At 45.1% G+C, this 11,568-nt stretch overlaps 1 protein-coding gene across 1 annotated transcript; it reads left to right on the top strand.

Moving 5' to 3' along the window:
• Positions 1 to 6,777: 6,777 nt before the first annotated feature.
• On the top strand, positions 6,778 to 10,882 carry LOC119355490 (eukaryotic translation initiation factor 4B1). Its single transcript, XM_037622300.1, has 3 exons — positions 6,778 to 8,074; positions 9,658 to 10,041; positions 10,547 to 10,882. Exons 1-3 carry the CDS (start codon positions 6,876 to 6,878, stop codon positions 10,569 to 10,571), a joined length of 1,608 nt encoding a protein of 535 aa, XP_037478197.1. The 5' UTR covers positions 6,778 to 6,875; the 3' UTR covers positions 10,572 to 10,882.
• The last annotated feature ends 686 nt before the right edge of the window (positions 10,883 to 11,568 follow it).

Here is an 11,568-nt window from a genome sequence, read left to right on the forward strand (position 1 = left end):
GAGGAAGAAGGCATGGATGAAAAGGTGGATTCTTATCCCCTTATATGGGCGGACGCGACTATGCGCCCCCACCAGCCTGGTAAAACTTGCTTATCTCCCAAGCGCCATAGTCAATGGCGCGGTTGGGTTACCCACACCCGTATTGATGAGAATCCCGGAATAAGGGGACACGATCTCTGCTTTAACAAGACGTGCCAAGGAAACCGCCTCGCTAAACGTGCTGAGGTGGGACAGTAAAACGATTTGAATAAAGACTTGGCCATGGTGTGATGTCACGCTACGGAATACGTCAGCAGATTAGATTGGTGTAAATATTATTCTCTCTATGGCAATATGTGGAAACTTATTTTGTAGAGCCGGACACTACCTTTGTGTTCAAAATCTTCTATGAAGTGCTTGGAGGAGGAACCCGCCTTGCAATGCCGAAGTCAATCTGCGCGCCGGACTCGTCATCATTGAAGTCTGGTTCAGGGGCTACTGAGGGAGTCCTGGATTAGGGGGTGTCCGGATGGCCGGACTATACCTTCGGCCGGACTCCTGGACTATGAAGATACAAGATTGAAGACTTTGTCCCATGTCCGGAAGGGACTTTCCTTGGCGTGGAAGGCAAGCTTGGCGATATGGATATATAGATCTCCTACCATTGTAACCGACTCTGTGTAACCCTAGCCCTCTCCGATGTCTATAAAAACCGGAGAGTTTTAGTCCGTAGGATGAACAACAATCATACCATAGGCTAGCTTCTAGGGTTTAGCCTCTCTGATCTCGTGGTAGATCTACTCTTGTACTACCCATATCATCAATATTAATCAAGCAGGACGTAGGGTTTTACCTTCATCAAGAGGGCCCGAACCTGGGTAAAACATCGTGTCCCCTGCCTCCTGTTACCATCCGCCTAGATGCACAGTTCGGGACCCCCTACCCGAGATCCGCCGGTTTTGACACCGACACTCATCTAAAGATTTGCCCTCAACTAAGCTAGTTGGGGTTTCAGCATGAGCACAAAGGGATCGAAGATGATCCAAGTAATAAGCTTTAGCAGTGTGATAGATTTTGAGTGGTTCTTCAACCATTGGTTTAGTAGGTACAACTATTTTTTTGGTATTTTGCGTTTCCTACCCATAACTAAAGATAGAAAACAACTAAGAACAGCAAATAAAAATTACTTAGTGATAAAGCAAACAAGCACACACGGGAATATTCACCCCACGCTATTGCTCCCCAGCAATGGCGCCAGAAAAAGGTCTTGATAACCCACAAGTATAGGGGATCGCAACAGTTTTTGATAAGTAAGAGTGTCAAACCCAACGAGGAGCTAAAGGCAGAACAAATATTCCCTCAAGTTCTATCGACCACCGATACAACTCTACGCACGCTTGATGTTCGCTTTACCTATAACAAGTATGAAACTAGAAGTACTTTGTAGGTGTTGTTGGATAGGCTTGCAAGATAATAAAGATCAAGTAAATAAAAAGTAGGGGATGTTTAGGTAAAGACACAACTAAGTTAGTTTTAGTAAAGAGCTTTTTGTTATGAGAAAGTTATTTGTCCCTAGGCAATCGACAACTAGACCGATAAGCATTATTGCAATTTTATATGAGGGAGAGGCATAAGCTAACATACTTTCTCTACTTGGATCATACGAACTTATGATTGGAACTCTAGCAAGCATCCGCAACTACTAAAGATCATTAAGGTAAAACCCAACCATAGCATTAAAGCATCAAGTCCTCTTCATCCCATACGCAACAACCCCCTTACTCGGGTTTGTGTTTCAGTCACTCACGCAACCCACTATAAGCGAATCATGAACATATTGCAACACCCTACAGCGGGGATCCCTCACGCTTGCGTGACACGGAGAGCACCATAGGACAGCACCAATAATAAAACATGCAACTCAAACCAATCTTGATCATCAAATAGCCCATAGGACAAAATAGATCTACTCAAACATCATATGATAGCCATACATCATCGAGAAATAATATATAGCGTTGAGCACCATGTTTAAGTAGAGATTACAGCGGGTAAGAGAGAGGTTACACCGCTGCATAGAGGGGGCGGAGAGTTGGTGATGATGGCGGTGAAGTTGTTGGTGAAGATTGCAGTGATGATGATGGCCCCCGGTGGCACTCCGGTGCCACCGAAAGCGAGGGGGAGAGAGCCCCCCTCCTTCTTCTTCTTCCTTGACCTCCTCCCTAGATGGGAGAAGGGTTTCCCCTCTGGTCCATGGCCTCCATGGCGTGGGAGGGGCGAGAGCCCCTCCGAGATTGGATCTGTCTCTCTGTCTCTCTCTACTTCTGCGTTCTCAGATTCTACCCTTTCACCGTTTCTTATATTCCCGGAGATCCGTAACTCTGATTGGGCTGAAATTTTAACACGATCTCTATCCGGATATTAGCTTTCTTGCGGCGAAAGAAGGGCATCAACCGCCTTACGGGGTGGCCACGAGGGTCAGGGGTGCGCCTGCCCCCTGCCTCATGGGCCCCTCGAGCATCGTCTCGCGTTGATTTCACTTCCCAAAAATCACATATATTCCAAAAAAAATCTCCATCTGTTTTTATCCTGTCTGGACTCCGTTTGATATGGATTTTCTGCGAAGCAAAAAACATGCAACAAACAGGAACTGGCATTGGGCACTGGATCAATATGTTAGTCCCAAAAATAGTATAAAAAGTTGCCAAAAGTATATGAAAGTTGTAGAATATTGGCATGGAATAATCAAAAATTATAGATACGATGGAGACGTATCACACGGGAGGGTAGGACAAAAGATGTCATGCAAGTTCTTTTCCATAAGCACGTATGACTATATTCAGAATACATGCCTACATTACATTGATGAACTGGAGCTAGTTCAGTGTCACCCTATGTTATGATTGTTACATGATCGATCGCATCCGGCATAATTTTCCATCACTGATCCAATGCCTACGAGCTTTTCATATATTGTTCTTCGCTTATTTACTTTTCCGTTGCTACGGTTACAATCATTATAAAACCCAAAAATATTACTTTTGCTACTGTTACCACTACTATCATATTACTTTGCTACTGAATACTTTGCTGCAGATATTAAGTTTCCAGGTGTGGTTGAATTGACAACTCAGTTGCTAATACTTGAGAATATTCTTTGGCTCCCCTTGTGTCGAATCAATAAATTTGGGTTGAATACTCCACCCTCGAAAACTGTTGCGATCCCCTATACTTGTGGGTTATGAACAACACATGTCTATGGTCAGGAAACTTAACCATCTTTGATTAACGAGCTAGTCAAGTAGAGGCATACTAAGGACACTCTGTTTGTTTATGTATTCACACATGTACTAAGTTTCCGGTTAATACAATTCTAGCATGAATAATAAACATTTATCATGATATAAGGAAATATAAATAACAACTTTATTATTGCCTCTAGGGCATATTTCCTTCACGTTGGTGATCTCGGAATCTCGATGTAACTTATGTTTGAAATGCTTTGTACTTTCGGTGAACTTTGATAGTGTAAATAGATTTGGATCCTTTTCGGAAACAAAGAGACTCTGAATAACTTGTTAGATTGCACACACGCACCCCTTCGCGAGGGCACCCATCCTAGGGTTTTTGCTGCCTCCCGCCACGCAGCCGCCAGACTGTCTCGTCTCCTATGGCCTTACGACCATGGAGGAGCGGTAGATCCCGGTCCTTGCCGGCGGGAGGGCTTCGTTTTTAGGTATTTCTTTGAGTTCTGGTAGGGTTTCTGTCCTACTCAAAAAGACGAGGCAACGACGACTCTCTAAAGATGGAATAAGGTCCTCCCCGCCTAGCCCCCGTCCCGATGATGCTTCTAGCATCACCGGAGGGTGTGCGGAGGTTTGCCTTTGGTGGATTCCCTTGGATCTGATCTTCATTCGTCTTTGTTCGTATGTCTGTGGGTTGGATCTTTCTGATATATGCTTCTCTTCATCGGCGACGTTTGTTGTTCTGGTGTGTTGGTCCTCCAAGGACGTAGCATGAAGACTACCCGACTGTCTGCTACAATAAGATTTTTCCGGCTCCGGTGATGGAGGGGTGATGACGGCGGCGCGCCTTCGGCTCACTTCCGTGTTTGTAATCGTCGCTAGGTGGTCTATGGATTTGGATGTACTTTTTTTCTGATGTTTTTATTTGCGGGTAAAACTCGTGTTACTCACATCACACAGATTACAATCAATGTTGTTCAACTCAATGGCTTCAGAAGGCCCAGAGCCTAGCCAGGTCATAGTCCTACCTTCTAAACGAGCAAAATTCGCCGAAGAGTTACTGACTTTATTCTGAGACCGACTAATGTGAGTAATACTAGTTCCACGAAGACTCAAGAGGTACTTTATCTTCTTCACCAGGGAAGAGTAAAGTGATCTATCAATCTCATGACCTTGTATCATCTTAACAGCTACTAAAGAATCCAATTCAATTACCACCGGCAGGTCAATGCGTGATAATGCTAAGTACAAGCCTTCCATACACGCACCTAATTCAACTTCGAGGGCATCCTGGAAAGAGAAAAGTTGCCTGCATGAAGAAAAAAATGATCATCTCAGTTTCACCGTGCAACACCATGCACGATCCAGCTCTATCATCCAGTGAGAAGGAGTCGTCACAGTTCAGTTTGGTCCAACCTTGCGACGAAGGAGTCAACTTCCAGGGCGCAAAATCTGCTTTCACATTATGTTGCTTGGGGGAGACTATACAGGAACAATGTCCGATTTACCTTCGCACGGGCTAGCAAAAGGATCATGTTTAATGCATAGAAGCAAATCTAAGTAACTGCACAAAAATAACCTCGACACATCAACTGGGGGCGGTTCTTTGTTGCGGACTATTTCATTCCTTATGTGCCAACATCTCCACAATGTCATCAGTAGCATGCTTCGTTCAGCTTCTAGTAGGGGCTCAAGAGTATGCAACAGCCACTCCCTACCTGGAAATTTGATAGATTTTTTATCAGGGAGGCGCCATACTTCAGACATAGCGCCCCACAATTCCACCGCTCTTGGACAGATGCAAAATGGATGGAAGTTATCTTCTATTCCTTTATCGTAGATTGGGCAAGTAGCTGAGATTTCCAATCCTCTTTTGTGCTTGTTCTCCCAAGTGGGCAGTGAGTTCGTTGCACAACGCCATGCAAAGTTACGCACTGTAGGGGGCACATCAGAAGACCAAATAAGGCTGCAAATTTTCCTACTGCCATCAGGTGATACACTGGTCGCTCCATCCATTTTTCCAGCAATTAAATTCAACGCAAAATTATAAGCGCTATTGACTGAGAAACAACCATGTGAGTCTGGTCCCCATGCCAGAGTATCATCCTCAAGTCGTGGCGAAGCTCGAATCTTAAGAATTTCCACGACGTAGGAAGTAGGACTGTAAAATCTGAATATTCTAGGAGCCATTTGGATCAGCAAGTCTGAGACAAAACGAATCCTACATATCCCTTGCAGCGAAACTGGCTTGTAAGAAAAGGGTCTTGGGGTCCAATTATCCCTCCACACCCGGATACTTTGGCCATTTCCCACCCTCCACAACAATCCTCTTTTCAAAAGATCTAACCCATGACACATAGCCGTCCAAGAAGAAGAGGCATTGCCTAAGAAAACAATATCTTCAATCTTGCCATCCGGATAGTAACGAGACGTCAGAAGACGGGCGCAAAGACTATCCGGTTTCACAATGAGCCTCCAAGCCTGGAGGGCGAGAAGTGTTTGATTAAATAAGTGAAAATCCCTGAAGCCTTGCCCACCCTTACACTTGGGTTGCTTTAAACGTTCCCGAGATTTCCAATGGACTTTTCGCTTGCCCTTCTCTGATCCCCAATAAAATTTTTGAACCATTATTTTCAAGTCATCACACATTGAAAAAGGGAGTTTGAAAACACCCATAATACAGATAGGAAGCGCCTGTGCCACTGAGTTGATAAGGGTTTCTCTTCCTGGTTGTGCAAGATGGCCATCGCCCCACTGAATTAATCTTTTAGTCATGCTAGTCTGAAGGCTTTGAAAGTTCTCTTTCGACATTTTGCCTTCTGAGGTTGGAAGTCCAAGATATTTCTCTTCAAAACATGAGGTGGTCACATGAAGAACAACACGCACTTGATCTTGAACATTCCTGGGGTAAGCACCCCCAAACAAATTTGAACATTTGTCATAGTTTAAACATTGACCAGTGGCTCACTCATAGGCATCAAGGGCATGTTTAATGTGCACATCTTGGACCTGAGAAGTCTCAGAGAATAACACTGTCTCATCCGCAGGGCGAAGGTCCCCAACCTCTTCCTGCTATGGTCCTGGTCTGTATCATCTACCAAGTTGCCTGTTCTTCCCAATTTCAGAGCCATCATTTGCTGGCGCCGTGTGCCCATCATCACGAGACCCACCACGGTTGCCCGAACCTCCGCCCCAAGAAGCACGCAGCTCTTTGAGGATCAACGACGAAGCTGGGTGGACGTCATCGCGATGTACTACCTTCTAGTGTTTATTGTACTACCTTGACAGTTGATGAATATATCATATTTTTTAAAAACTTACTACTGTATATGATAAGTACTGTATTTTTTAAATTTATATACAGAAATCACGAGATTTTCAGATTAAGCATCGGACACTTTTTACGTTGTTTTTTCCGTGCCGTGTACAGACAGGAGAGGACAGAGGAAAGCCGAGTTTGATCTGACGGCGGAGTCACGACCGTCCACGAGTGGGTCACGACGGCCCCCCGTCAGAATCAAAAGCACAGCCAACCCCCAGCGCAGACCCACCCAACCCAACAACGCACCCCAAACGAATCGCCCCTCGATTGTTCGCTCCCGAGCACCGACCCAACCCTAGATCTCGCAGCAGCAGCGCGAAGCCGACGCCATGGCCAAGCCCTGGGGCGGCGTCGGCGCCTGGGCGCTCGACGCTGAGCGCGAGGACGAGGAGCGCGAGCACGCCGCCGCCTTCCCCGCGCCCGACCCGCCCGCCGCCGCGGGCGGCGCCGCCAGCTTCCCCAGCCTCAAGGAGGCCGTCGTCGCCGGCGGCGGCAAGCAGAAGAAGAAGAAGGGCACCACCCTCTCGCTCTCCGAGTTCACCACCTACGGCGCGGCCGGCGCGCCTCGCCGCGTCGCCCCCGCCGAGCCCAAGGGCCTCACCCCGCAGGAGATGATGATGCTCCCCACCGGCCCGAGGGAGCGGTCGGAGGACGAGCTGGACCGATCCCGCGGGTTCCGCTCCTATGGCGGCGACAGGGAGCCGCGCGGTGGCGGATTCGACGACGACCGCCGCTCCAGCAGGGATTCGGATCTCGATATGCACTCGCGTGCCGACGAGTCGGACAACTGGGGTAAGAATAAGAGTTTCTCGCCGGCTCCTACCGACTCTGGCCTGCTTGATAGGCTCAGTGGCCCGTCTCCGCTCGGCCGCTCTGATGACATCGACAACTGGTCGCGCGACAAGAAGCCACTCCCGTCGCGCTACCCCAGCCTTGGAACCGGTGGCGGTTTCCGTGAATCATCTGGCGGTGGTTTCCGTGAATCATCTGGTGGTGGTTTCCGCGAACCATCTGGTGGTGGTTTCCGTGAATCATCTGGTGGCGGTTTCCGTGACTCACCGGGGCCATCTGACTCTGATCGCTGGGTCCGTGGTGCTGTCCCTGCCCCTATGACCAACAATGGTGATAGGCCGCGCCTCAACCTCAATCCACCAAAGCGTGATCCCTCAGCCACCCCTGTGCCAGCTGCTGAGGTCGCACGCAGCAGACCAAGCCCCTTCGGGGCTGCTAAGCCCCGTGAGGAGGTGCTGGCTGAGAAGGGCCTTGATTGGAGGAAGATGGAGGGGGAGATTGAGAAGAAAACCAGTCGGCCTACTAGCTCGCACTCCAGTAGGCCGAACAGCGCACATTCCTCCCGCCCTGGAAGCCCTGGATCACAGGTCTCCGCAGTTGGGAGTGAGGGAGCACCAAGAGCACGGCCAAAGGTAAATCCATTCGGTGATGCCAAGCCACGGGAAGTGGTGCTGCAGGAGAAAGGAAAAGACTGGAGGAAAATTGACCTTGAGCTGGAGCATCGGGCAGTTAATAGGTATGTTATATATTAGCCCGCCTCTTGACAGCATGTAGTGTTTCTTTTGATAATGTATAACTGGAAGTGCATACATAATAGGTTAAGAATGTTACAAACTTGCGGAAAAGAAATAATTTTGCTAAGTAACAACTGGCTGGCCTTCGGCATATCTGATTATGCTTGCTGTAAGTCATCTGAATTGGCGTAGTGTTGAGATTTGCAAGAATGCTATGGCTAAAATAATCTCGTTTGTCCTGAATCTAGTGGTAATATGGAAACTTGTTTGCCTAGATGATTGCATTTAAGCTATTCAGTGTTGGCACTTCCTTGTTGATATGAAAGTATGTAAGCAACTGAGCGAGGGTTGTAGGGAATGCCGTCATATTCTGCAAGTATAGCATGCCTTTTGGCAAAAAAAATCGTCATTGTTTTTTGAAGTCATGACCCATGGATAGCAAGGTCATCAATGTTAAGTCTCGTAGGTTACTGAGATTCTAGAGGTATGTCACATATTTTGTTTTAGTCATGTTTTCTTTCTTTTGCATACAAAATGCTGCATTATGTAAATGTGAGAAAAAGGCTCCCGAAATATTCTTGTCTTGCTAATTTGCTAGCATCCTGTGACCTGAGTTATTTTATTTATTTATTTCATTTTGTAATATGTAGTATTCTACTTTAGACATAAAATTTGATAATACCCACATCAAACCAGGTTGCGACTAAATTTTATACACTTTTCTAGCTAATTAACTACTCACTCTGATCCATATTTTGAGGAAGTATATTTTGAATAACAGAAAATGTGTTTTTTGTTAATTTTTTTGTGGGCCTTCTATTTCGGCCGAGTACTTAAGTAGCTTTATGCACAATCTGGCAAAGTGTTGCATAATTTTGTTCATGTGCTCTGTGCTCCGCTAGGGACAGCGTTGCTTTTGTTCTTTGTAATTAGGGCATTTGTTTTTGTCTCCTTTTGGGTCTTTGTGAATTCAAATCATTTTAGCTGGACTTGTTATTGCTTTATTTGCTACATTGTAAAGAGTTTAATCAATGTTTATTTTTATCTTAGGACTCGTGATTGTGTTAACATGGCTGTGAAGGAAGCTTAACTGAAATGAACACTTGGATGTATTCTTAGCTTGATTTTGTACTATTTAGTTTCAACCTATGATGATTCACTATTGTCTTGCTTTGTGATAAGCTGATCTCTCGACATGATGGTTGAATCATTTTGAGACATGCACTTTTCGTTAAATTCTGGGCTTGATATATGAATAAATGGACCCTGTCTGATTCCACCTTTCTCACATTCGTGCTTGACTCTCGTCGTTTTTATAATAAATGAGGAAACTACTCATACAGATATTTATAGCAGCACTCTTAATATTTAACCCGACACTCTGATGAATTAAATGAACTGCTTTGGTAGTGAACTAGTGAATACTTCATCCCGCCAAATGGATATGTTTGTAATTCGCTGTTCCTTTTCCTTGAGAGGCCTATTCTTCTAGCTTCTAGGTGCTGCTGTTTGCTTGAACCATACCTTTTCTGTGAAAAGTCTATTATTTTAGCTTCTAGGTGTTTACTTGAATCCTATTTTTCAGGCCGGAGTCAGAAGAAGAGAAGAATTTGAAAGAAGAAATCAACCTTCTCAAGGTGGACTTGAAGGAAATTGAGGCCATTGCAGGTGATGGTTCTGAGCAAGCAAAAGAAGTGTCTGAGAAGATATCTCAGATGGAAAAGCAGCTTGATCTGCTTACAGTTGAGTTGGATGACAAAATTCGATTTGGGCAAAGACCTAGTTCTGGAGCTGGAAGGGCTGCAGCATTTCCATCCGCTAGTGAGGAACCACATGTTGCAGTGGCCCACATGGACAGACCGCGTTCCCGTGGTGGTGTGGAAACATATCCGAAACCAGTTGAAGAAAGGTGGGGATTTCATGGTAGCAGGGAAAGAGGCTCTTTTGGTGGAGGCGGAAGTTCAGACAGGTTTGTGCAGTTCCTTTGCTAAGTTCGATCATGCATGTTTTCCAGAGTTCAGACAGGTCTTGTAGTATGATGGATGTAGATGTTATGCTCTGTTATGTTATTTCCACCATGTTTAGCTGAATACTGGATCATTTAGGTAGTGATTTCGCTAGGTATAAAAATAGCATATGTATCATGTTTCAAGGCAATAGAACTTTGATTCCAACCGCTTTTAGATTGCGTGCTAAGTATGCTGCTATATATCATGTTCAAGACAAATAGAACTTCGATACCCACTGCTTCTAGATCATTACTATGTATGCTGCTTGTTTGTGAGTGAGAACAAATATTACTCGATTCATCATGGTAATCAACTAGGCATGGCAGCTCTCACCGTACCATAATCTGCTGTATTTAAGTGGAAAGAGTTATGCTGCAAATCACACTTGTCTTTCAAGCATTACATTTGATGTCGTCATTTAGGTAGTGCACTCATCTTATTGTTTACTTGGTCGTTCTTTTTCAGGTCATCAACAAGGCAGGGATGGTGAAGAGGAGTTTGAAGAATCAACTGTCAAGGAAACTTCTGATCGCTGTCGTTTTTGGGGTTTTGAAAGTGGGAAAGAATAAGTCATTTAATTTTTGTCGTGCTTGACTCTCATTTTGTTCGAGGTAGAAGATTGGAGTTAATCTTTGTCAACAAAGGTTTACTCCGCGTGAAGCTATTGGTTACCACCTTTGCTGTAGGTTTCTTTTTGCTTCTTTCTTTTGCCATTTCGTGTCAAAACAAAACTTGTCAAAAAATTATGCTAACTGACTATTGCTCTTAAGTCATGGATCCTTGTGTTCAGCTGTTTGTTGATATTCTGTTCTGTGCATGTGTTGGTCGCCTGCAATATATGTAGGTTGCGAGAGTAGTATTTCTGTGTTTGCATTACTCTACCAGCATTTCCTTGGAGTATCACTATCAGATCATGGTCGTGTAGCTGTGTTTAGCGAAACAGTAGCGTATCTGGTATCTGAATTGTTGCCAAATTCCATCTCCATTGCGAAACAGTAGCGTTACTACTTAGGGTGCGTTTGGTTGCAAGGGCGGTCATGAATGGGTTGGGATCGTTCAGAAAATAGACATGTTTGGTTATAAAGCACATGAATGGTTCGAGCCAAAAAAAGAGAATATGCCATGAAGATGCTGAACCGTTTCACCCAATCAAATCGGTCGAATCAAATGGCCACCCTTTGCATGCATGATTATGTGAGCATGACTGGTGGTCCCGTTCTAAATAATTAGCTCACCACTTATATTCAGCCAAACACATGAATTGAATGGTTCAATCCCAAAAAAATTGAACGGTCCCAACCCATTCATACGACACCTTTAACCAAACGCATCCAGTGATCTAAAAGGTCTTGTATTAGTTTATTAAAGAGGGTGTAGAATTTAGGCTTAACTCTTGATAGATTTTATTGTCAGCACTGACAAGTCACAGGCAAGCAAACCCACGCTCACATTTCCGCTAGACAAAATTTTGGAAGACGAGTTTGGGC

Source organism: Triticum dicoccoides, chromosome 2A (genome assembly GCF_002162155.2).
Source record: "Triticum dicoccoides isolate Atlit2015 ecotype Zavitan chromosome 2A, WEW_v2.0, whole genome shotgun sequence".
Classification (NCBI taxonomy): Eukaryota; Viridiplantae; Streptophyta; class Magnoliopsida; order Poales; family Poaceae; genus Triticum; species Triticum dicoccoides.